This window comes from Astatotilapia calliptera, chromosome 14 (assembly GCF_964374335.1).
Source record: "Astatotilapia calliptera chromosome 14, fAstCal68.1, whole genome shotgun sequence".
NCBI lineage: Eukaryota > Metazoa > Chordata > Actinopteri > Cichliformes > Cichlidae > Astatotilapia > Astatotilapia calliptera.
The window spans coordinates 32,357,137-32,383,684 of NC_137435.1; the positions used below are offsets into that span (position 1 = coordinate 32,357,137).

The 26,548-nt window shown below is 42.1% G+C and overlaps 1 protein-coding gene across 3 annotated transcripts in view; it reads right to left on the reverse strand.

Moving 5' to 3' along the window:
- The window catches only part of dpf1 (double PHD fingers 1), a 46,859-nt gene that overhangs the window by 14,855 nt on the left and 5,456 nt on the right, over positions 1 to 26,548 (reverse strand). For all 3 annotated transcript variants that reach the window (XR_013901547.1, XM_026192582.2, XM_080289289.1), the window contains exons 2-8: positions 19,468 to 19,497; positions 18,759 to 18,919; positions 15,479 to 15,586; positions 14,872 to 14,999; positions 13,496 to 13,585; positions 12,519 to 12,597; positions 12,285 to 12,416 (exon numbers count right to left, since the gene is read on the reverse strand). Coding sequence is in view for 2 of the 3 variants with exons in the window: in XM_026192582.2 (XP_026048367.2) it covers positions 12,285 to 12,416; positions 12,519 to 12,597; positions 13,496 to 13,585; positions 14,872 to 14,999; positions 15,479 to 15,586; positions 18,759 to 18,919; positions 19,468 to 19,497 (728 nt within the window). In the remaining variant the exon portion in view is untranslated. The remainder of the gene's footprint in view (positions 1 to 12,284; positions 12,417 to 12,518; positions 12,598 to 13,495; positions 13,586 to 14,871; positions 15,000 to 15,478; positions 15,587 to 18,758; positions 18,920 to 19,467; positions 19,498 to 26,548) is intronic.

The following is a 26,548-nucleotide window of genomic DNA, read 5'->3' on the forward strand; positions in this document are numbered from 1 at the left end:
AGCAGGTTGCGTAACTCCCAATGCATTGTGGGACTGGATGCATGCATTTCTGTGTGTGTGCAATGTGAGCGTGTGCTCTCGGAGATGACATTGCAAAGTAAAGAGGACAGAGACAGTTTTGGTGCATAATAAAACTTGATCTATGGCTGCTTTGTAATCACACTGACCCACAGGAACAAAGATACACACACACACAGGCACACAGGCACACAGGCACACGTACACACAAGCGTACAATCCGTCAGGCTCTGCAGTATTCTGATATGTGCACATTTAGCAAATAGACACACACAGACGCACACTACCACCCCATAAATCATGCATGTAAAGAAATCACACACAAACGCGCACACGCAGGAAATGCCGATGCGTGCAAAACTTTGTGCACACACACACGCACGCTCTTACAAAGAATCGCTCCGTGGCTTGTGTCCCTGTCCGCAAAGAGTTAAAATGCAAATTATTAATCCTATTTTGTTCCAGGGACAGAGCCAGCTGGGAATGTGACTGTGAAATCCTGTTTGAATTGGGCCCTACTTCACATGGTCCACTATGTTAGCCCTGCGCTCTCACACGGAAATGTCAAAAATGACCAACCGGGGGTAAAAAAAAGAAAAGAAAAAAGAAAAAAAAGAATAGATATGCATACAAAAGCAAAAATTTGACAAAACAAGTAGAGCACAGATTGTATTTTGTTGTGCCACCGCAACACTGAAATTAAGAGTGTGAGTTTCTGTAAGTGGTGACATTATCTTTGCATTTAATGCTGCTTGTGCTAACTTCTAATTGGAATTTTATTCTGCACAAACAAGAGCTGCAAGTGGCTTCGCTACTGTATGTGGGGGCTTGGCAGCTTCCCAGGAGCAACAACGCTGTAGTTTAGACCAAGTGCAAAAAGTTTGCATCCCTCAAACCTTTTACTTCTCGCTCTTTCCAATGTTTGCATTGTTCCGTCAGTAATTTACAAGCGTGACGTGGCGCTCAAGTTTTACGGCTGCGGTAAATCCATTCACTGACAGAAAACTAGACAGCAGGAGATGGATGGAGGGTGAGCGTGGATTTGGCACGGTGGTAGGGGAGGGGTTGTGGTGTGGTAGTGTGGGAGGCTTATCCAAACATGGCCAAGACAACTGAGGGACCACAGAACAACCATCCAGCAAGCCACAACACCACATCTTAAGACAGAATACCAAATGAAGCAGACTCCAATATTACCCTGCCTTCACCACTCCAACTGTCTGGGGGGATCTATATGATGAATCATGAAGAGGGTTTTTTTTTCTTCGTCTTCTTTTTCTCTCAGTCTGTTTAACTCTCTGCTTCTCGCTCTGCTTCTCTCTTTGTCTGTTGTCTCTCTCCCATTCTTTATGTTATTTTTAATGAACTCTGCACCCCCTCCTGCTCCTTCTCCCTCCACTTCAACTTCTTCCACCCTGCCTTCTTTCATTCTCTCTCCCCCTCTCCCTCCTTCCATCCTTTTTCTTCTTCTCTCCATAGCTCTCCTTCCCTCCTCCTCTACCACCTATCTCTCACTCTCTTTCTCTCTCTCTCTCTCTCTTTTCAATGTACATAACAGTGTACTCTTTAGGAGGGAGCCCTGGCGGTATCCATGGCAACCGGATTGCTAGGCAACAGCCGTTTCTCCCTTCCTTTTTCCTGCGCCGTGCAGCAGCGGCAACAATCAACCAATCAAAAGCTGAGAAGGAACGTTCGAGTACATGAAAAGTTCAGAACACATCCAGAAAGCAGTGAATGCTGGTTCCACATGTGAAAATACACACAATGTACTGATGGATGCACCAGCAACACAAAAATATACACCAGCCTTTCCAGTTTAATGAAGTTGTCTGCACTGCGGTGAATATTCAGCTACTTTTGAAGATGTTTTTTTATCATTTGTCTTATAATCAGATCTTTTTTTTTTTCATTTTTATGTCTTTGCTGTTTCAATGTAGCAAATTTAACGTAAATGTTTCCTGCATATTAAATCAAACTGAAAGGACATGACTCAAGTTTAATTAGTCTTTGGATTGAAACTTAAAATCAGCAATGTGTTTAGGCCAGCATGATCTTATTCCAAAACATGAGATAATCAGGAGAAATTATCTATTTGTTCATGTAAATGGAGAATATATTTCCCGTTTTACCTGTCACAGGATTCATATCTTTGATGTAGTAGGATGTAGGTTTTTGGCTGTACCACATGTGTTCTCTAAACTCCACAGAGAGGACAGGTCAACCAAGGGAACACAGTGTTAAGATCATCTGTTGTATCTGCGCAAAAAATAAAATTTTCTAATCCTAAACAAGTAGCATCATTGCCTAAACCCAACAGAGTCGCTCTGGTTCCTAAGCTTGAGAAGTTTTTAGTGCCTAAATTTAACAAAACAACAAACGAAGTGTCAAAGTAACGGCAGATAATGTCTATAAATGATTCCAGGGGACTCAAGTTGTGGTTCCTGGGGACAGATGAAATGACTTAATAAGCCACCAACCGGTACAGTCTCCAGATGCAGACTTTTTTGCCCCTTTCAAGCTAATAAAACATCACTTCCTGTGAATGCACGTAAATCAATAGATATGCATGCAATACACTGAACGGGCTGAGATATGAGACAAAAAAAAATTAATTAATTTAAAAAAAACTGGGGTTAACTGTGTCCATGAAGATGAATCACAAGTATGCATTTTCAGAGTATGTCAAAAAATGTCATGAGACTGTTAAAATAAAAACTATTAAAAAATCTTGGAAAAACATGGAAAATGTCTTTTTTTTTTACAAAAATTTATGGGCATTTCTTTAAACTGTAAAATTCTATGTGTAGTTAAAAGAAGGGGGAAAAAATATCCGGAAAAAAGTAACACGAAAAATTTTAAAACTGTGTTCTTAAGCTGGAGGGTTTGTTTTTGTTTTTTTGACCGTGTATGCAATTAAACCTCTGGCCATGAATGAAATTTAGGAGACATGCTTCAAAATCTTATAAGATGAAGCTAACAGTAATCAGAAGTCTATTAAACACAAAGGGCATTTAAACATAGACAAAATGAGTGCATGAAACATTAAGCCATTGCTCCACTTTGTCCCTAGGACTTACAGTCAGGTTTTGGTAGCAAACAGCATTTAGTGCAAAGACTTCCCATCTAGTCCCAGTAGAGACACACATCTGTATCTGCCCAGTGACATTGCTATAAATGTCAGCGCAACAAACACGAGAGCTGCCGGAGTCTTCCAACACCTCAAATCACCTTTTCCGATATTCCGAAGACAAAGACAGATGGAAGTAGAAGGGGGGGGGGCACTGCTGAGCACAGCTGAATGACAACAGACACAAAGTGGGTAGTGGCCATTTCAGGTTCTCAGTGTTTGGTTGATCAAAATTCCTGCTTCGCTTCAGCCTGCAGAGAGCAGGAGGAGAGCAGGGAGGCCATTTTGAAACACAAGAAAAAAAATGTAAGTGGGGAAAAAAACCACAACAACCAACAATGGTGAGTAGGAACAGAGGGATACTGACCTTCAAAGGGCTCAATTACATGTCTCACTCACACATACACACACACAAACACGCACACAGACAAATTTGGAGTTGGGCGTGATTGGCCATACAGCACTCTCACGCAGCTCAGTGTCACAGAGAGGCGTGCGCACATTCATGGGCATGCATGTGCGTGAGTTAGGTGCATTTTTTTAATAACACACACACACACACACAGACACACACATTCTGTGTCCCTGCTGCTCTACACCGTAGGACCGTCTGTCCGTCCAGATAAAGTGGCCTCTGAATCTCAGTTCTGATTTGAGAGAGGAGGCTTTAATGACAACTACACCCCCGTCCCCCTCTCCTCCCTCCCCCACTCCCTCCCACACATCCCCCCCCCCCCCCTTCTCTTTTTGTTTTTTCTTTTATTTCACTCAGTCATCCATTCCCATATTCACAGGTGCTGTTTTGCTCTGTTTGGGTAATTCTCATTTTATCTACCCATCTTATATCCCGACTCTTCTCCCATTATTTTACTCTTCCTCGCTCTCTGTCTCGCTCTTCTTTTTCCTGCTTTTCTCTATTGAAGTCCACAAAACCAATTTTCAGGTGGACAGTGCAGGGCCGACCTCTAAAGTAAACATCCCCCCTTACTTCTCCCCCCTCAGCCTCCTCCCTCTCATCTCCGTCTCCTACCCCCAGCCCTCCAACCATCACACCAATGCCAAAAAAAGACCCCCACCTCTCAATATTCTGCTCTCCCTCCCTCTAACCTCCAGCCTCTTCTACTACTTCTCCTGTTTGGAGAAAGAGAAACATAGTATGTTGTGCGGTCATGAATTTTAATGGCGCAGCTCATTTTTGAGTAAACAGTATATCAGCTAGGATCCAGGAATACGTGGAGGGTTAGTAACGGTGGTTGATTTTAGCGATGGTACACACAAACAAAGAAATTAATTATAAGGAAAGCCAAAGCAGATGGATGGAGAGAATGGAAAGCGGGGGGGGGGGGGGGGGGGGGGGGATGCAGAGCAAGATGAGGAAAAGAGAAGTGGTGAAAGATGGACTCGCAGAGCAAGAGGGAAGGAAAAGCTCATCTCCTCGTGGAGTAATCTGTCGTTTATCACGCTGATGGAAAAACAGAGAGAGCAGAGAGGGGCGAGGCTCCAAAAAAAACCCCAAACAGACTTTTATAGTTTCTCTAATAAGTTTGTGTGTTTTTCGGCTCACCCTTGTGTGTCAGGGATGCTGCATACATGCTATAGTGTCTAGACAGCGAGAATATAGCATGAATTATGCATGCGGGGTTGCTCTCATTCAAGGGAAGCCGTATTAATATTATTACATATGTGGCAATATACCAAAAGATGGAGGGTGGAGGGTGGTGGAGCCTCTTCCATGGCACTTGGCAGACTGGTTAAATGTAAAATGTTGCACACACACACACACACACACACGTGCACATATATAGACACACACAAACACGCACATCAATGCATTTACACTCACAGAGTCTTACAAATGCATATGCACTTGTGCATTTGGAGTCTCTCTCTCACACACACACACACACACAAGCACACACACACACACACACACACCAACCAAAAGGCTAAGCTTTCTTTTTCATTTCAGCAGAGAAGATTGGGTTTTCTGGAGCCGCGTGTGCGTGTGCGTGCATGCGTGTTTGACTGTGTGTGTGTGTGTGTTCACGTGACCATGTGTGTGATTTCTGACTGCTTGGGAGGGAGTAATGGGGGATATTAAACAATTCAAATGCTGTCTCTCTTGCTCTCCTCCACTGGAGAGACCTAATACTGCAGCCTGGCCACACACACACACAAACACACACATTTTACAAACACGCACAAAGATATATATAGAGAGAAATGTATATATATATATATATATATATATAAAGGACTGTTGTGTCCTGTCAGACAAACGGCCAGTTTAAAAACACAAAACACACACTGCCAATTAATTGAGGCAGCGTGGTTTCACTGTGGACATTGTTGCAGTGCAGATAACGTGGATGTGTGTGTTTTGTGTGTTTATCTGTGTGCTCTATTCTGAGCAAATTGCTTGTTTTAAGACCAGGAGGAACAAAGAAAGAGGATGATTCGTCTGTGCTCTTCTTTCAAATGTCCACAGCTATTTCTTTTTCCTTTTTTTTGTGAACAACTGTAGCCAATTTACTCATGATTACTGACCAAAACACAATCTCCCGTAGGATAAATGCATGCTATTGTCCTTAAAAGAAGTCTTCAAAAAACAAACAAATCACACACACACACAGAAGACAACACTGAACGCCGAACACGGCAATAGAAAACTGGTCCGGGGGATGAGAACAAATAGCCAAAGAAAAAAAAGCAGAGCAATTTTGATGCTGCAGCTGACAGGATCAAGAGTCGAGGCCTGATTCCCAACCTGTTCATAGAAACCTAAATATTTGCTTTACTTGTTGTTCATCGGCACTTATTGCTCTCTTATCGTACCCATGATACGTTTAGCAGAGCCATTGTAGCCTTGTGCTAAGTGCAGGCTTGGGATCCCAAACACCAACAGCAGCGTTCTGCATATACTACAGTACCATTCAGTGAATCACACTGCAAAAGTGATCTCTGGACAGTCTCATGCCATATAATGTCTGTACAAACCTGTGCCCCTCCAGATTTTGCAAAAGGCCCCTTTATAGCTTTGGGAAATCTGCCAGTTTTCAATAATTTTCACACTTACTTCTCACAGTTCATTTTATTTAATAGGTAAAAATAACACAGGGAATAATGTGGCATGAGAGGAAACCAAGGTGAGTTTTAAAGAGAATAAATGTCCACAGAGGTGTGACTTTTTTCATGATGCACAATAATGTGTTCAAGACAGTTGTAAGCAATTACATATATATTGACTGCAGTCTAATAAACTGCTTCATGTAGTGCCTGGGCCTGGGCTCCATTTCCCAAAGGCATCTTTTTTACTAAGACTGTCGTCAGCAGACTTACAATGGGCCTTAAAATGCTTTAGGGAAACAGGGCTCTGTTTTGTATGTGCAACCTCACTGGAAAACCAACAGGAAACTGACTATTATTTACATTTGTTACACCTGTGTCATTCCTGTTTAAATGGTTTCTATGAAAAATTAGTGAAAACTCAGTGACAGTGAACATGACTTCTCTGAAGTTATCAAATGTGATGGGCCTGTTTACATTGCGTGCAAATGTTTCTAAACTACAGTTTACTGCATTTGCCAAACCAGGTGTGCAGCCGTATCATTTTAAAAAATCAGTTTGGCTGAGTCAACAGTGATTAAAGTATGGCATGAGGCATAAAAAAATATTCCTTCATTAAAGTCGAATAATCAGCTTGTTTAATGTGTGCTTTGCTGGACTCACTGGTCCCTGCACTGGAAGGAAGCATTTGCATTGCATCTGAACTCACAAGGTGTCTAATTAATCCAAAATGAATATAATTCTGAGAATTGTGATCTGGACGCTTCAGCAGGAGCTAAAATAAACTTTATAACACCTTACATACTTTACAACTTTGCTTCAGTTTGTAACAGTACTACAAGTCTGGATTTCAAGCACACCACAGCACTGAAACTGTGCTTTTAAAAGTTTTACATGACCTCCTAACAATAAAAATTACTGACCTAGAAGATTCTGTCATTTTAGTATTCATTCATGTAATTTTTTAAAACCTTAGCCCTGATTTTAATATTGTATTTCATGGTATTCTTATCTCTCAGCTTCTTCAGAATCAAAAGAATTGTGCTGAAAATGGTTTAAATGTTATTTAACCAACAAAGGTTTTACAGTTAGACTACCCAGATAGCAAGATTGGTATGGCCCAGATCTGGCCCACACAATGTGCTTACACATGGCCCACATACCACAAAGAATGACGGCCCTTTGGTGGCCCAGATCTGGTTTGCCAGATGTGGCCCACACATGGGCCAGCACAAGGCCAGTTGCAGACACACTGTTGGCCCTGTGCTGGCCCAGAACAGTTTCAGCTCTGGCCCCAGATGTCAGCCTAATGTGTACCTTAATCAAGCCATGTAATAACAACATCCGCCGGAACATAATAGAGCAAAAGTAATATGACGAAACTCTGTATGGACTGATTCTTATATAGTGCTTTTCTACTCTTCCAGATTACTCAAAGTGCTCTATACAACATGCCACATTCATACACTTCCTCGAAATTGAGCACTTCTTAACTACAGGCACACACATTCTCACTCTTGACATGCACACTAGAGGAGCCAGGGATCGAACCACTAACCTTCCAATTAGTAGGTGACCTGCTGTACCTCCTGAGCTATAGCCACCCACTGGCAAAGATGAGTAAACCGTCACTAGGTAGTGGATAAAGTGTACACTCACAAACCTGTCAAACCTGCATTTGAACCGTTGGCTACCATAGCAGTATAGTATTGCAACATGGCACTTGGGTCTTCTAACTAAAATAGGAAAATAGGAACATAAATAGTGCCATCATTGCCAGACCTGGCCAACATCTGGTTGACATACACTCTGTCATGACACCAGTTAGTCAGAAGTGCCAGCTTGATGCCAGATCTGGGCCAGACCTGTTTTCTATTAGCCTGGGCCACATAAACCAAACCACAATCGGGCCAGATATGGCATGCCATCACATAGACAGTGCCATCTATGGCAGGCCTGGCCCATATCTGGATGACATACCACTTACCACACCAGAAGACAGCCAGCAGTGCCGACTTGATACCAGATCTAGGCTAGACCAGCTTGCTATGTGGGTAGGGGTTACATCTTCCTCAATAACCCTGTGCTTATATGGGGTCCCCCAGGGGTCCATTCTTGGCCCAGTCCTTTTTCATACTCATACAGGAAACAGAGGTCATTGTGTTTTAACCTTTACAACATTGTCCCTATAAGGAATTATAAAAACCATTTGCGAGGAACCTGGAATTGATTTTTAACAATAATCTAACTTGTGACAAATAGATTAACACAGTCATTAAAACTAGATTCTTCCATCTATGATACTAGCAAAAGTGAAGCAATTTCTCTGATTCGGAGACGTTAAGAGAGCGATCCAGCTTCGCTATTATAATAATCATTATTCAGGTGTCAATTTGTCAGTGCTTAGCCAACTGCAGTTAGTCCAAAACGCTGCAGCACGGTTATAAACTGCCACAAGCAAGCAAGACTACATATCTCCCATATTCAAGCCCCAACTGGTCATGGCAGACGGCTGCTGCTCTCTGAGCTCAGTTCTGCTGGACGTTCCTTCCTGTTAAAAGGGGAGTTTTTCCTTCCCACTGGTGCCAAGTGCTTGCTCACAGGGAGTTCTCTGATTGTTGGGGGGGGGGGGGGGGGGGGTTGTATTATTGTAGGGTGTTTCTATTTGTTTCCTATGCAAATAAAAATTAATTGAACTAAAATGAATTAAATATTTGCATTTCAAGTTCTTTTAACTGTGTTGTGTTTACGCGGGTTTAGTCACTTTATATTTCCTTTCTTAAACCCTGACATTTTAACAGCATTTGGCCACACTTGTGCTTTAAGCTTAATTGTAACATCATTATGGAAAGGCGCTGCTAATGCGGGTGTAATGTTTGTTAAGCGCACCACCTTAAACGTTTGTGTTACTATACACACACCATACAAACAGAGAATGGGAATGCATACATCCATTGAAAATTTTGAATACTAATGTTAAAAAGAATAATTTGGAAGATGCCAGTGCAGCTACCCATATTTTTTCATTTTGTTTTTATTGTTATTACTTCCTTTTTGTTCAGTCAGAACTACAAATATGAATGTTGTGAGATTGGGAAAAAAATCACTATATACACTAGAGTTCATATTTTGGAGCTAATGAATGTCACAAAACGCTAGTTAATGGTTTAGATACTTTAGTCAGTCTGAAAAAACATTTCATCTGTAACCCAGCATAGCTGTCGACATTCTCTTCAAGAAGAGCTGAAGGCATTAGCGAGCGCTATCATCATTACTACCTCATGATATTATGGACCACTGCATTAAGAGATTCTCATTAGGCCCTTGATAGCTGCAGCCATATTGCATCCTGTAAAAAAAAATGTACATACACTAGAAGTTGATGTCTAAAGAGTGTGATGGAAATGTTCCTTACTGTAGTATGACTTGTAAACTAGCACTTCTTTAAAATTGATCAGCGCCAGTTAAAAGCTCATTAACAACTGATATGCATTCACAGCAAAGGCTGAGGTATACAATTAAGTAAAATAGATGATGGTTGGGTAGAAGAACCTTTACAGTCTGGGTAATTTCATTTCTCTAACTTTCAGTATCCTGGTCAGATCTCCCAATGGCCCTTAGAAATGGATGCATGACTTAGACCTTTTTTGACTAAGTACTAATTTTTAGTTGGTGAATTTAATTAGATGAATTGCACCTTTAACTCTTGAAATCATAAAGAGAGATGGCATGGTGTAAGTCTATCACAAGTGTAAAGTTCTTTTTTTAATGTTGTCAGAAACACACAAAACAGTCTCTATGTGATAACATATCTAATTTGTCTTGATCTCACAATAAATGTGTTAAATGTGCTGTCATTATTACCATCTGGTCCCATTCTTCCCAATAAATCTTACACTGTTGAAAAGTCTGATTATTTCCACTTAAATAGTGCCATGTTTGTGAGGACAATTTGTGGGTTGAGCAGCAGAGTTGAGTATGTGAGTTGCTCTAATGAAAAAGTTGCCAAATCTTCTCTGTGGCTATGTTCAGTCTGTTCTGGATTGTCTGGGTAAAGAGCTGTCGGCCAAATCATCCTCCACACCTTGACTGTAAATCTGTAGAAGACTGCGGTTCCTAAATGTGGACAGGATGAGGAAACACAGTCTTCTTGGGACAGCCTATATCTGATATCAACTGTTATATGGAACTAGTGCTCGCTCCAAATAATGCTGCATCTTGGTTTTACAGAGCATCATCTTAAAGTTGCTCTATGCCACAGGCCCTATTCAGATCAGTCAAACTTGGCATGCTTGGAGCAGACACCAGCTGACCACTATCAGGCAGCAATCAGGCTCCTAATTGTCACCATCTTGGGTACCAGGAGTTCAAAACAAGAGTCAATAGGAGATAACTCATCTGAATTTCAGGATTGGGACCACACCTTCATACCCTTCCGGTTCTCTATATATTACGCCACCCTCCCTCCTCTTTTTCAGTTCATTCACTACTCATTAGTACATGCGGATCTACCCAGCCTGGGAGCCACCGCCACTGAAGCCTTCCTCTACCCACAGCCTCAATTCATGTTCAAGCCATCTGCCATTAACTACTAGAAATGCTGTCAAACCTAAAATGAGGATGTGGTCCCAGCTAGTGAATAGCAGAAGCTGTTTGACGTTGACAGAGAAGACCTGGCAAGTTGGCAACTCTGCTGCTCAACCCGCAAATTAATTTTCAAATCCAGCACCATGTAAGGGGAAATACACAGGCTTTCCAACAGTATAAGATTCATTGCATCGATTAGACAAGCATTGTTACAACAACAAAAGGATCGACCGAAAACAAATGTCCTCACTTTTTGTGCTAAGATTAGTCACAGTAAACACCCAGGCTCACAGTTATTCATAAAATCACAACTGCAAATAGTGATTGAGAATTTATGAACAATGTTTTGAACTTTACCGAAGACATCAACAGTTCACACGTCATGACCCATCCTTTCTATGTGTTGGAAATAATTAATAATTATGTTGAAAAATGAACATTGTCTCAGGTGCACGTATTGATCCTGCTGCTGCAGGAAACCCTACAAAGCTGCAGGAGTAAATAAAACATGTAAAAGCAACAACTTCAGCTCCTGCTAAAGTTTGTCAAACCCAGATTTGTGGCAGGAACCTCACAGCGACTGGTCTGTGTGTGCACGTTCTGAAAGCAGGTAGCAGGGCAGGCACAAATCACAGGCACACAATCAACATATACAAAAATGTATCTGTTGTTTTGCTTATATTAAACACTGTGGTTGTGCTTTATTTCAAATAGACATTCATCATTGCAACTGACATGACTGATGATCATGTGCTTGTTTTGGTGTTCCCTCAACCCGCCCTATGAATAGCAAGTATGCTACATTATAATGATGCATTTGTACATTCAGAAATAGCTATCTTGTCACTTCTGAAAAGTTTCTATACAGTATTGATACAGTGGTAATAGTAGAAGTTTGAATGAGGTCTGACAGTGACATTAGCTCAGGGCTACAGCAGCCAAATCCCTGAAAGGTTAAACATTGCAAGAAAAGAAAAAGAGCAAAATTACCCTAGGGCTAACTTTGCCTCAGGGCAGTCATGCTAATATTGAAGTGTCATGTGCCACGTTCTGTAGACTTGAAGTTAACAGAGAACAAAAGTGTGACAATCTGCGTCCATCAGACTCAAACTAGTGCAAACTTTCAGTCCCACTGCAGGGTGTGGTGTGTCCTATAATGCACGTTTAACCCCTTTTTCTTCTACTAAGGAAGCTCACATTGTTTGACCGGGGTTGAAAAAGGTTCTAAAATATGAATAAGAGAGAGCTGAAAACTCAGCTTAAATCTTATTATAAAATGCACACAAGTGCACACTGGACTTGGCTTTGTCAGCACTGTACCCATCCCTAATGCCACTGGGGTAACTTCAAGGCAATCAGCTGTGATTATGAAGGATGGTTGGTATGACCCTGAAAATGTTTTATACTTAGTCTGTTTTGAATACAAATATTCTGAAAACTCTCCACAACAACCTGCAAATGGACAGACAGATAAGTGCAGACTCACGCTTGTGGTTGTTCTTGCGTTGGAAGGGTAGCGTGTGTCGCTCTGAGTCTTCTTCACCCTCCTCATCTGCCAGGTGTGTGTGAGTGTAGTGGTAACTCAGCCCTGGGCGGTTCTTATAGCGCTTCCCGCAGACTGGAACACACACGCAGTGTATAATATTAGATTTATCTACGTTTGCAAGAAGAAACGAGAAAGGAGAAACTTAAATGAATCCATAGAAAATGTGACGCTCACTGTCACAGACATAAGGCTTGTCTCTGTCTTCAATGGCAGGCAGCTCTTGTCTCTTTCTCATGCCCCCAACACCATAGGCCTGCAGAGAGCACACACACACACAGACACACACACACTTGTAAAAATACATGTAATATAATCATAAAAGTTTGAACTTCCACGCTTATTATGTACTAAGTTTTGTACACTCATACACAATAAAGACAGCATAGCAGCACACTCCTCACTCACTGTTTCACAATACACACACACACACACACACACACACACACACACACACACACACACACACGTTTGCATTCTAATCATCTGCTCTCAGTGTAAAGCTCCACTTCCAGCAGGAGGGGGCTGATGACACCTAGCAGGGGAGCAACAGTTCCAATTAGCAACCCTGGTGTATGTGTAAGCGTGTGTGTGTGTGTGTGTGTGTGTGTGTGTGTGTGTGTGTGTGTGTGTGTGTGTGTGTGTGTGAGAGAGGGAGAGAGAGAGAGAGCGAGAGAGAGAGAGAGAGAGAGTTTGTGTGTGGTGACTTTCAGAATGCATTGCTAACACTTGATTATCTTCCCATAGGATCCCCAAAAAGAGTGTGGGGGAAAAAAAGACCTGTCTGATCTAATCAAAGATGTTATAAAAGAGGTCTTCCCAGCATGATTTTAATCACTGTATCTGTTTGCATTTATTTGCAATAACTTCTAGTTTTGTGTAATGACACTTCACTTCAAAGTCTGGTACACAGAAAAAGCACGAAAAGATTTCTAACTTATATTTTACATTTATGTGAAGTTTCCAGTAATCATTCCTTATACACTGTCACGTTTCCAGCACTGCGTGCCTTTATGTCTTACAGACAGGACACAGATTCAGAGCTGATAACTCTGAGCTCAGACTAGGTCATTTGTTTTTTCCTGATTCTGCTCTTCCACATTAACAAGTAAGTAATTTCTGTGGAAAAGACTGAAATGTCCCTGTTTCCTTACTCGTGCTTTGGTACGGTTCTTGCGCTTCGGAACATCTTCATCCATGTCATCCGCCTCCAGCTCATGAGGGAAATCCCCAACAAGCAGCTTCTGTTGGTGAGATATAGAAACAGAAAGGGAGAGATGGACTGTCATACAGGTTAGTTTCCTTTCCTTTTATCGCTTAAGTCATTTATTTTTCCTTTTACCCTGCATGAGCCCGTATGTTTAAATTAAATTGCGCACTTTCCTGCTGTTTTTAACTTGTTCGGATGATCCCAGCATGAAAGCACTATTAACACTGAACATAACCAATACTTTCACCGTTTTGCTGCAATAAAATATGACAACATTTGAATCACAATTTTCTCAATTAAACAGGTAGATCATGAAAATCTAATAAAACTGGGCAAATCATGGGATGAGGGGGGCATAACAGAATGAGTAAAGGCAGGCAGAAGTGTCAGACATACTCTTCCTTTTGGGTCAGCCAACAAAAACATACTTCCACTTCCTATATTAAAACTTGATAGCTTGTTTTACCGAACTCCATTGTGTCCTAAATACCCCAAAAAGGTTCACTTGAGTATGCATTACAGCCTATTCATTAGAAACTTCACAGGCTGTGCAGAGTCCGTTGTGATGAATAAACTGAAGACTATGCGTAAAATCAGTGGAGTGCCCCTCTTGGATGAGAGGCTTTTAGCGTTCTATTAGCAAGAACTTTAGTAGGACTAAACATCTATTTTAACAAAGACACCAGCTTTGTTCAAATATATTCATGTGTGGAATATCACAGACACTGAGCTCAAATATTGTAGTAAGAAAAGTGTAAAAAGCTGACAGTTGAGTGTTTGATGGGACACACGGTATAACGCCTGCCTGCTGAAGAGCAGGAGTTGGGGGAAGCCCCGGATTAGAGGCCCTAAACACGACTCCAGCTCTCAAAGGGCCACTGCTGATTGATTAGCTGTCCGTGAGAGTTCAACAGCGGCAGCCTCGAGCTCGTGAAATACTCCAGACAGATGAGCATTAAGTTTTTGCACATAAGTTATGTTTCCTTTTAATGTAAAGAAGATAAAAAGAAAACAATTTTCAAAGTCTGTGAAACAACTGAGCGGGATCCCCGTAAAACAACAAGCCACAAGTGCAGTGATGGGAAACACGCACACGCTGTCAGGAGCCGCAGGAGCCCATGTCACCGCCAAAACGCACACTCCAAGAGAGAGAGAGAGAGACGCGCACACACAAAAAGGCATAGACAGACAAAGAAACGCAAACACAGATGGATAAAAAAAGACAGACAGCCTGACATGAGAAGAAAACAACAAGACGTGGAGAGCAACAAAGAACTACAGAGAGAGAAACGACCGAGGAAAGAGGAAGCAGCATCTCACCTGACACTCGCTCATGGGCTCTTCTTCCTTGGTTTCTACCTTCTTGTCCAGGGTTTCCCCAGCAAGCAGCGACTCCAGCACGGGACCGTCTGGGATCCCCCCCTCCTTCTTTAAAGATGCCTCGTAGTCTGTGGAACGAGACGATTACAATCAGAAAGCAGCAGAGAGCACGACTTCACGCTGGCGTGCACAGCCGAGCTGACAGAGCCCCGAGGACACGACATTTGGCTTGTTCATGAAACTGCAGTGACTTTTAGCATCTCCACGGCACAGAGGCTGAAATGATCATGGCCATTTTAGCGTCATATGATTGTATAACACTTGTGGAAAATTGCTGTTTTTAAATTTTCTCAAAGCATTAACCAATTGCTGTAAAATGTTGGTAAAATAAGAAAATAAGAAAAGTTACTTAAGTATGAGGTTAAAGTTTTCTACAAATATGATCACTCCACTGAAGTTAGTTATACAATAACATCCATAAAGTTTTCAAAGAAAAGAGATATTCTGTGTGACTCTGAATTTATAAGCAATGTCTACCACACCTAACATAGTTGAGATATTCTGCAGTTTCTTTCAAGTGTTTCTGTTCATCCCATTTCCTACTCACCTATCTTGAACTCGATCGGTACAAGCCGCGGGTCCTCCAAGATGTTTAGCCGTCTCTTCTTGCGCCAGCAGCGAGCGGGGTATGTGTACAACTGGCCCGGAGCGTGACCTGAAATACAGAGGAACACACATACTGGCATGATTGATACATTAATTAGTACATGAAGGAAAGTAGGTTATTAAATAATCATAATTCTGGCATGTCAAAGTCTGATGTGCTGGAATAAATTACCAAGTAACTAATTTTGGTGTTTTACATCATTAACTAGACAGCCCACATCCAGAGACTGTGAGCGACTGTAGACACAGCGGTGCTAAACGCTAACACATTTTATATTTTACAACATTTCGCAGTTATTTATTCAGGTTTGTTATTTTAGTTTATCTCGAGAGCTCGTGTGCAGAGCAGTGGCCCGACACAGATGGTGTTACAGAAAAGGTAGCATTGCATAAGAACTAAACATTTATTCTTATTCTTCTGCTTGAAATAGTAGTGAAATAGGCATTACACCCTTTAAGTAAAAGTCTTCATCCTTAAATAACAGTGTAAAAGTTTTACTTAAAGTATTAATTATGCAGTGTTCTGTGTATTCTGTGTATATAATATTTATATTACAGCTAATTACTTATATACTGCTGTGTCACTTTATCTATAATACATTTATTGGAAGATTTATTTTTATATTCGGCAAAATAAGACCTAAAATAAATTGTACGAGTTGCAACTTGCAAATACATAGTGAAGTAGAAGGAGAAAACAGTATAACAAATAAATAAAGAGCAAATACATTATATAACATAACTGTACTTCAGTACATTCATCACTGGTACTATCATTACTGGGTGTTGTGAGCCTTTAGCCCAAATGGCCTTGTTGAGGAAACTCTAGAGGGACCACTGGCCATTGGTGTTACCTACTGTTACCATCTTGTGACCACCAGTGACCCCTGTGAAAGTACCCCTGCATTTATGTGTCAACCTGATCTCGTAGTAATTCATCCGAAAGTTGGTGTTCTTGGGAAACTGCTCTGAAACTGTTTTGAGGAGGGCTAGAGCAGCTCATCTCATGAGGTGGAGTAGGTCATCTAGTAATCCAAAGGTTAATGGTTCAATCCCTGGCTGCTCCAGTATAGTATACAGACAGATACTGAACCAAAGTTGCTTTCTGATCCATTCACCGGAGTGTGAATGTGAGACAGAAAGCACTTAGGCAAAAAAACATTTAAAAAAGTGCTTCTGTGACTGGGTGTGAATGGGTGCTTATAAAAAACGATATATGTACATGTGATATAACAAAAATATAATACTACAAAAGACCCTCAGCTAACTAACCTGGCCATGTCTTCAGAGCGGACAGGATAAAATCAGGAGAGGCCATAACTAGTGAAAGTGATGTACTTAGAGTGGAAACTTGCAAATGGTCAAATTAAAGCTGAAAATAAAAAAATCTCCTGTTTTCTTTTATGACCCAAGTTGTGCTTTCAGTAGTTAGATTACTTTTGACTGTTTTGTGTGTTTCTAAAGATGACATGAAACACTAATTTACACCATGGAGCCCTGCTCTCAAAAACCGGCATGGATGCAACTCTGTCTGTGAAGCTGGATTTAAGAAATAGGTGCTTAAAGTTTTAAAAACATGTTTAGCGCCATCTTCTGTCAGTACGGAACGTGACGTCATGTGGTTGGTTGATGATAATAGACTTATATTAGCTTATGTTAGCTAGCTCAGTGTTTCCCAACCACTGTGCGCATAGGAGTGCCATGAGAAATGATCAGGTGTCCCTTGGAAGAATATATGGTTTCACCTGATTGGTACGCTAAGCGACCAGCGTAACGGGCAAAACAATTACTACATTCTCTTCCACTAGAGGGCAGTACAACTTCTTGCTCCAATTAAACGGGTTGCCAACTGCCAATTAAACAGAAGAAGATGAAGAAGAAATTACATTGTCATGCGACAATGCAGGGTGTAACAGCAATAGATAAATATTTGAAAAGCAAAAGTAGTCAATCTGACCTGGGTCCTGGAGAAAAGTCCAACCCAGAGGAAGGTCCTAGCATGAGTAGTAGTCAGAAGAAAGCAAAAATGGTATATTGGGAACAAACTATAGCCGCTATAGCTGGTGCATGTTTTTTGTCAATATGTTTTTTGTGAAATTTTTTGTTTGGTGGTGTGCTGTGTGCTATGTGCCATGGCTCCAAAAGGTTGGGAAACACTGCTTTAATGTAAGGCTATTAACCACAACCAACCAACCACATGATGTCAGAAGATGGTGCTAAACATTTTTTTAAAACCTTAAGCACTTGTTTTTTTAAATCCAGCTTCACGGAGTTATATCTACAGTATATCAGTTTTGAGGAGGGCTCAGTGGTGTAAATTAGCCTTTATATGTTTAGTGTTTCATGTTGTCTTTAACTACTTGAACTACCACTAAACTACAAAAATGTAGCTTATTTAACTGTCATTCACCACTCTACAGCCCTGATGCCAGCTAATGTGGCCACAAATGTTGGTATGGGTATGTGACACTACAGGAAAAATCATATTGTGTCCTCTGTGCACCATTGGATGCTATAATAGTAGTTATTGGATCTCAGTGTGACGAAACCACTCCAAAGAAAAGTGTGATGGTGCTGTGTTGGGTTAATGTGCGTGTGTAAAATATCCAATGAACAATGAAGTTTTGTTTGGTGGTTTTAGAAAATGTGGCAATTTTGTTCAAAGTTATTTGGCCAGTAACAAAAAGTAGTGAAATTAAACAAAGAAAAACAACTTTAAATCTACAAACACAAAATAAAAATTAAAAATTATTTTAAAAATTCAATAAGTGAGTTCAATTCTAATTTGGGTTACACTGAAAATAAAGTTTTATCTGAAAGTGAAATTATACAAACCAAAATGGTTAATGCATCAGGCATTACACAAAACTACACGCACATAAGTGTGTTGTCTCTGGAATAGCTGGTGCCAGCGGCGTAACATCGCCTACAGGGCTGTCTGATTCAGTGCCAAAATACACTGATGTTACAGAGAAGGAAAAAGCAATGAGGAAACACCCTTTGGGGGAAAAAAGTTGAGGTGTGAGAGGTAGGAGGCATGAAAAGGAAAGACAGAAACAAGCAGAGCAGAGGATGGAAGGAAGGAAGAAGCGTGATGAGCGACTGGAGAGAACAGTTCGTGTAGCACAACAGCTGGCATACACACACACCAACATAGGAGAAGAAGAGGAAGAACACTCTGATGGGTAAAAACACTAAAAAACACACACACATACACAAACCTGGTCCACGGTGGTTCTTCTCCATCCAGATGTAGCAGTTGCTCTGGGCCACCCCGGTCTGGGAGTCCAGGAAAGGGAGCCGCATGGAGCGCTCTGCACACAGACGGGCATTGTAGCTGCGACAGTGTTCGATGGCCTCCTTATAAAACTCCTCTCCAAGACTGAGTCAGAGCAAAGGGGAAGAACAAGGATGGAGGTTATAGGGAGGGGTTAAAGGTGAAGGACAAGAGGAGGTCCAGTGTGAGTCAAAAGAGGAAGGCTTTAAGTAGAACAAGGAGCAACGTGAAGCTTGCACACACCCAAACCATCAAAAGGGGCAGTGGGTGAACAGTCATGGACAGCTACAGTCTTTGTGTGTGTGTGTGTGTGTGTGTGTGTGTGTGTGTGTGTGTGTGTGTGTGTGTGTGTGTGTGTGTGTGTGTAGGTAGGAGTGGAGATGCACAGTCCTAATAACCTGGGTCACAGCAGACAAGCTGGCGACCACTCACTGTTAACACCACACACCCATACACCCATACACACAGACACACACATCCTGTACAGTAAGAGAGTATATAACACTTTATTCTCACTGCAAGAACAATGTATGCACAGTATTTTCCCACCTGTACAAGTGTGAGTTTGATTAACATGCAGTGGGATATTCTTCCCTTTGTCCCTCCCTCCACTCAACCTCACCACCCCACCCCTCACCCACACCCCTTCGTACCTGTTCTTGATGACTGCACCTCCAGATTGCCTGCAGGGAGAAGAAGAAGAAGAAGAAGAAGAAGAAGAAGAAGAAGGAGAAAAAAGTGAGTAGATGTGCGGTGAGTCATTCCTCCACCCCACCCTAATTTGCCACCCCCCCCCCCGTTCATTTGGCTTCTCATTCTTTCACAACTCGTTTCCCTCGCTCTGTCTCTCTCGCTCTCTCACTTGTTTCCAAGACTGTTTTTCTTTCCTATCTTTTTTTTACTTGCGTGTTTAACTTTCCCACTCCCCCTGTTCTCCTGCTGTTCTTTTTTTTCTCCTCCCTTTGTGTTTTACGTTTTCATCTTTCTTTGCACTTCTCTCTCTCCTCTTTTTGTCTCTCTCTTGTTAATCACTCCTCTCTAGCGTCTTCCTGCTGAGCACAGACATCAAGGTCACTCTACTATACAGACGATAGATACACGACACACAAAACTGCGCGAGCGCGCGCACACGCATGCACTCATCGAGGGCCAACAGCGAGCTCACAAAGACAGTGCAGGGTAGTGGCTGGTAGCGATTTCTTGACTTTTTTTTTTCTTGTTTCTGTCCAACCACTGAAGGGGCGTGGCCTATTAACTGAACGATTAGATGTAGATTTGTGTGTTATTCGGTTGTATCTCCACAATGCAGTTTTCCTCCACCGATTTAGCATTGCCTTCTTTTACCACTGCCAGACTCATAAAGGCTTTTTAAAAAGAAAAATCATCAGAATTCATGGAGCAGAGCCAGAAATACTCTTTTTTTTAATTCCACATGTAATTCTGTCTTGTCACAACCTGGCACCCACATTTTCCACAATGCAATTTGACCTTCGGCAGCTCACTTCAGACATTGTTATGCTAGTAATGGCTAATGCAGCCTTGAGGGTCTAGCCTGAAGTGGAGAGGAGGACCAGACCACAAGGAATAGTAAGTTCATTTCAACACCCACAACGGTTTTTTTTCACTTTCAGGTTTCTTTTAGTCTGCAGCCCCACCTGATGCTGACTCAAAGGAGTTGAGGGACTTGAGTCCCTTTGGAGATGCATAAGACTTTAAACGCCACACACACATATTCCGCAAACACCTGTCAACAGACTTTGGTGTGTAAAGCTGATGAAGCTTCACTTTAAACAGGCAACACGCACCTTTCAACAATTCACTAAATTAAACAATGTCCTTCAGAAGAACTCACACAAACGTTTATGGAAATTTTGCAGCGTGGCATAAAAGGTCCACTTTTATCCTCTTTTTTTCCCCTTACTTTTAAGAGGTTGAAGAACCCCTCTCATCACTGGTTATAACAGTAAACACAAGGTGAAGCTCAGGGAACAATGATGGCCATGAAAAATATTATGTCGACTATGTTTTAGATGTGGAAAAATTGTGTTAAAGTTTGATATTTTGATAATCATCCATCCGGCTCAGCCTGCTCTATATTTGGACTTTGTTTGACATTTATCACAGCAGCCACATTATTTGAGGCTGGGACCTAAATAGAGCAGAAGCATTAGCTAATGGCATTAGCATCACCTATATTTACCTCCTGTTTATGTCAAAATCAATGCTTTAATAAAGGAGTATGTCTCATTACTTCCCCCTCTCATCCCACAGAAAATACTGTGGTCACTAGGGTGTGTCTGATAGCCCTGCGTTGGTGTTGTTCCTGGATCATCATAATTGATCTTGGTCCAGGGTCACGTAGGCATACCACAACTTTAACTGCATGGAAGGTTGTGGCATGGATAGACATGTAGATAAAAGAGTTTCCGGTTAAAAATCTAAATCATTATATACCAGGTAGTCCAACTTCAGTGACCCTGCAAACGCCACTGCTGTTTAGTTTTCTGTCTTCATTTATGTTGGAAGTGGTAGCAGAGCTGTACGTTTTAATTAGTTTCAAAAATCTCTCAGTCAGAACATGGTATGAAATGTTTAGGTGTAAACTAGCGAGCTAACTTCCTGTTAACTTCTAACTCTGTTAAATTTAATAAATCCTGTTTTCATGGATGTAAAACTTAATTGTTACACCCGATAAAGCAGCAACGCTGATGACTTAATTAAAGATGAAAGAATTTAGACCGTTTTTAACTCTTAGTGTTGTTTGACTTTGGGACCTGACGCCGACGGAGTTTTGGACTCAGATTACTCTGCGAAGCCCCTCAGCCGTAATGCTCTGACAATCCATCAAGCAGTGCAGCTTACCAAAGTTGTACTAAAACCTTTTTTAACAGATTTCTGCACGCCAAAATCGGTTCAAGGTCAGTAAGCACAACCAGAATTCATACATAAGGCACACTCTCGATTTTTGAGAAAATTAAAGGATTTTAAGTGCGCCTTATAGTGTGGAAAATGCGTTATACAGAAGAAAAGAATATATCGTGATATATATCATTACCGCACATGCTTCAAATTATATCGCGATATAAATTTTAGGCCATATCACCAAGCCCTACTGTTAAATCATTTTAACAAACCTACTAACTGGCAGACAAAAAGTAAACCAGCTCACGGGAATAAAAAACTCACCAGCCTGGCTCATTAATAAAAAGCTGGATTAACGTCACACTACGCTACAGCTCAATATGGACGCACAAACAGAGCATATTACCCCAATCAACACAGAATGAAAGCAGAATTAGGTCTGAAAGACGAGGGAAAACCCTCTTGTGACAATGTCAAGTAGAATCAGCTGTCCTGTTTGGAAATAAGAACAAACTCAGCACTGCCATCGGACCCAGCAGATGCTTGTGATGACTGACAGCTTGTGTACTGAATCTTCAAAACCTCCTAAACCAGCTCTGCAACCATTCGGGCCAACGTATGACATTTAAAGGATGCGACTGGGGCATCAATGCTGCGCTCATGTCTGTTTGCATGTCTTTGGAAAGGAGCTGCTGCTCCCCTTCTGCTGAGGAGAATACGCTCCTTTCAGCTCTGTCCCTTCAGGCGGCCATGCATATCTGACCATCAAAGTATTTCACGGCCGTGTAAAAGGTGCGTCAGCAGAACTTTTCCTCACCTTATTTCACTTTTTTTCTTTTAGAGCTGTGCCCATGCTCCTCCCTGCAGTTTACAATAAACAACTGGAAAAGAAAAAAACGAATTGCACTAGAGGCCTGTCCAGAAAATAACAGGTTAGATCCACAGAGCCACTCAGACACCACTCACTCATTAGGAGGTGCTACGGATAAAAGCAATACCTAAATGCCTGAATTTTAAATGGGCCGGGAGAAGCTTGGCCAAAATAGAGAAATCCATTCCCTCAGAGACAAATATCCAGTACCTGCTGTTTGTATAAATAGTCATGAGGACGGAGAATAAACACTCACACTTGATGAGAGGCGCTCAAACGGGCGCATACGTTCACAGGCCTAGAAAGCCTTACACGGTGCTGTTTAAAATATTAACAAGAACATGGTGAATAAAAGACCCGGACTTCAAGGCTGTGCTAGTGACCAAACTGAAATACCAGAGAGACTGGGAGAGAGCGGAAAAAGAAAAATGTTAAATGTAAAACAGCTCCCCACATTCCTCCCCCTCCATTTTTCAAAACCTGCTCCCTTCGATCTCTCCATCACCTCCATCCCTCTCTCTCCTCTGCTGCCTTTAGAGGCGCCAGAATAAGTCGGTCCCTCCTCGATAATAAGTTGACAGCTGTAGAAAATGGCTTCTTTCAATTTGGGCGCTTGCAATCTCATTATATTGTGATAGGAGAGCCGCATGACTGTTTGCCAGTTTGAAGGCTCGTACAGCAGTAGAGCTGTACGAGGAGGAAGATACCCGCAGAGAAAGCTGGGAGACGCCACTTGAAGAAAGAGAGGACGCAGGGTGAGATGGGCTGAGGAGAGAGCAAGAGGCAGAAGAAAGTGACATCCGGGAAGAGATGGGGAATGAAAGTTTGGGAGAAAAAGAGCAGATCCCCACAGTAGCAGAGCGGGCGGGGGCAGGGGATGTGTGGAAAGCTTATTTCGGACACTTTTTTTTTTTAATTTTTGAGCTCTCACAAACATTTCTCTGGAGAGTAAAACCCCCAATTCAGCTGCAAATAGCAACGAGCGTTGGTCCGACATTCAACATCGATTTGAAAAGTAATAATCGCTGGTTCTTAGATTTGATTCAGAAATCACATTGAGTGGGTGGCAACAGCAGGAAAAAGTGTGATCACCAAATATTGCCTTAAATTCTGTCTGCCTTTGTGCTGGCCAGCTTGCTAAAAAGAATATTAAATCTGAATAGCAGTGAAATTGAAAAAGAAAAAAAGAGAAGCTGTTCTCAATTCACCAGAGGACACCCTGTGCTCCCTTGTGGATCTGCAGGTGCGACACAGTCGCCGCTTTAAAAGCCGCTCATGACAGACGCAACGGTTTGTTGTATTAAGTTGTAGCCAGGTGATTGTCAGCTTATCTTAGACTGAAAACAAGTAGCATGGCTCCATTGTAAAGGTATCAAGAGGGAAGGAGACATTTCCCAAAATGCTGAACTAGTTTTTTTAAAACGTCAATAAGGAAGAAAGCAGACCAGGGTGTCGCCTTTTAGTTTGTGGCCATATATTCTGGACAAACCACATTTAAATGGGCCATAGCTAAAAATTGTGAAACCATTACCCCTCTTTAGTGTCATCTGTCCACCGCCTTGTCCCTGACCACCTCCTCCAGCTCTACTCAGCCGAGACACATAGCCCAAGCCTCTGTCCCTGCTGGACATGCCAGAAACACCTCAAATAGGAGCTGTCCAGGAGGCATGCAAGTCAAATACCACAAGTGGCTCTTTTCGATGCGGAGGCACGGCAGTTCAATTCTGAGCCACTCAGCACTGAAATCAGAGATAGGATCATTGCTGAGGGAAACAGAGAGCCCCAAAACCTCTCGGAGGAAGCTCATTTCCTCTGCTCGGATCTGCGATCTCGTCCCAGAGTAATGTATTATTTGTTCTTAAATTATTTTATCATTTCATGATTTAACTGAACAAAAACAGACCATAAACGTTCCAAGATATCTTAAATAAAAATTAAGTGCAATTTCAACTCTGCGTCTATAGTATTCCACATTCCTTGTGTTTGCTGTCACTACATGTCTTCATATGTAGAATTCCTGTAACTGAACAACAATATTATTTTTATGTTTTTATCATTCAAGCAACTTCTAGAAATACTTTTAACATTGTCCTTTGAATTTTTGCTCCTGTGCAGTAAGGCTGGCCCCACCACACCAGACAAGTGGCAGGTATGACTTGGCTGCACATTTCACACTTTGCAAAGCCATGCAGTGGGACAAATGTGACCCTTTGGCAGGCCAGATCTGGGCCCCTCTCCCTATGTTTGACACCCCTACTCCACACAGATGTTTAGCACAGACAGGGAAACATCTGCACCTCTCTGGCTTGTGGCCACTGTGGTCCTATACCAGCCAAGCAGTTGGTGAAAACACAGACCACAGGGGAACACACAGAGAAACCAAACTGCCTATCATCAAACCACACAGCCGATTAAGAAAAGCCGAAACCTGATTCCACATCAGTGAACTCACACACACACACACACACACACACACAGACACATGAAGACAGGGGTTATGTGCCTCAATCAGCATGAAAACTAATTTTACAATTCCAATCGTTTTCATCTGTGATATTTTTCAACATGTATTTCTATTTCAGGTTTATTTCAGCTATATTTTACACTAATGGATGCAAACAGACTCGCAAGAGCAGGGAGAAATAGTAGCCGCTTTAGTAATGAACTGGCATGGAGCCAGCTCTCCAACAAACTGGAGCTGACTACCAAAAATGTCCATGCAGACATGACAGAAATGACAATCAAGCAGATCCGCACTATGCAAGGGCACAAAAACTGGAAAGGACACCTGTGCAAGGGTGCCTGCACACAGAAATACTTAAAGTAACACCACCAATGGCGCTATATGCATTTGTATGGGTAATATTTAGCCACAAAAACAAAGAGGAGGCATGCAGACGGAGGAGATGCTTGCATGCACAGGCAGTAATAATATGAACCTTTAGCCACACATACAAACACAGGCTCGAGATTAGATAAGAAAAGAGAATGAGAGTGCCTGGAGCATGCAGACTGTGTGTTTGTGAATGTGTGTGTGTATATGTGTGTATGAATCCTAAGCCCACACTGAGCTGTCTGCCTCAGCCTGCACTAAGCAAACAGCAGGGAGGGAGAGGCCTCCATGAAAACACTGAAGTAACTGGTATCACTGGGAGCACGCACACAAATAAACAGACTGGTGCAGCTGACAGGCAGTAGATACAGAAGCATCCTTAAAAAAAAGCACAGCCACCCCACCAGGACCACCCTGGGTAAGCCATTGTCTGACTCTCTCCGTGATCCCTCAAGTCCCATCCAGCAGAAGTCCACTTCAGCGCACACTGAGCCTCGGCCCAGGGTTGCACTGGCGCTCAAACGCACGTAGACTGCCGCCAGCATTTTTCTATTATGGTGCAATTAACCACACCAATTAGCTGGTTCCCCAACCGATAGGGAAACAGAGGGCTCCCCCTAGAGGTGAAGTCATATTATTGGGTGGGGAAAATATGAGGGAATCAGAAATTACAAGAAACTTCCATTCCAACAAAGGATTTCATTTCAGTGGTGGTTTCCAACTGGGTGGAATTAGGTAATTAAACTGTAAGGAAATGAGGTAGTTCACTTGTAAATGGCTTTTTGAGGACTGAGGGCAGATTGTGTTCTGCACTTAAGATTTGTTAGCAAATGCTGCCGACAGCGTGGCTGGTAGCTGTGTGCACGTCTCGGTTGAGTTTGGAGCCTGTAGAAACACTTGTGCCTACATACTCAAGCCTGTACACCTGTCCACACACCTGTCCTATCCACCATTGTCCATCTGTACCCACACACACACAAATGCCAGCCCACAGTGTGTGTGTGTGTGTGTGTGTGTGTGTGTGTGTGTGTGTGTGTGTGTGTGTGTGTGTGTGTGTGTGTGTGTGTGTGTGTGTGCTCGCAGAGGAGAACTAATATCAGGCAGCCTACCACTGTTCCGTGCCTCCCCTTCCCCCACCCCAGCCCCTCCATGGCTGAACTCAACAGAT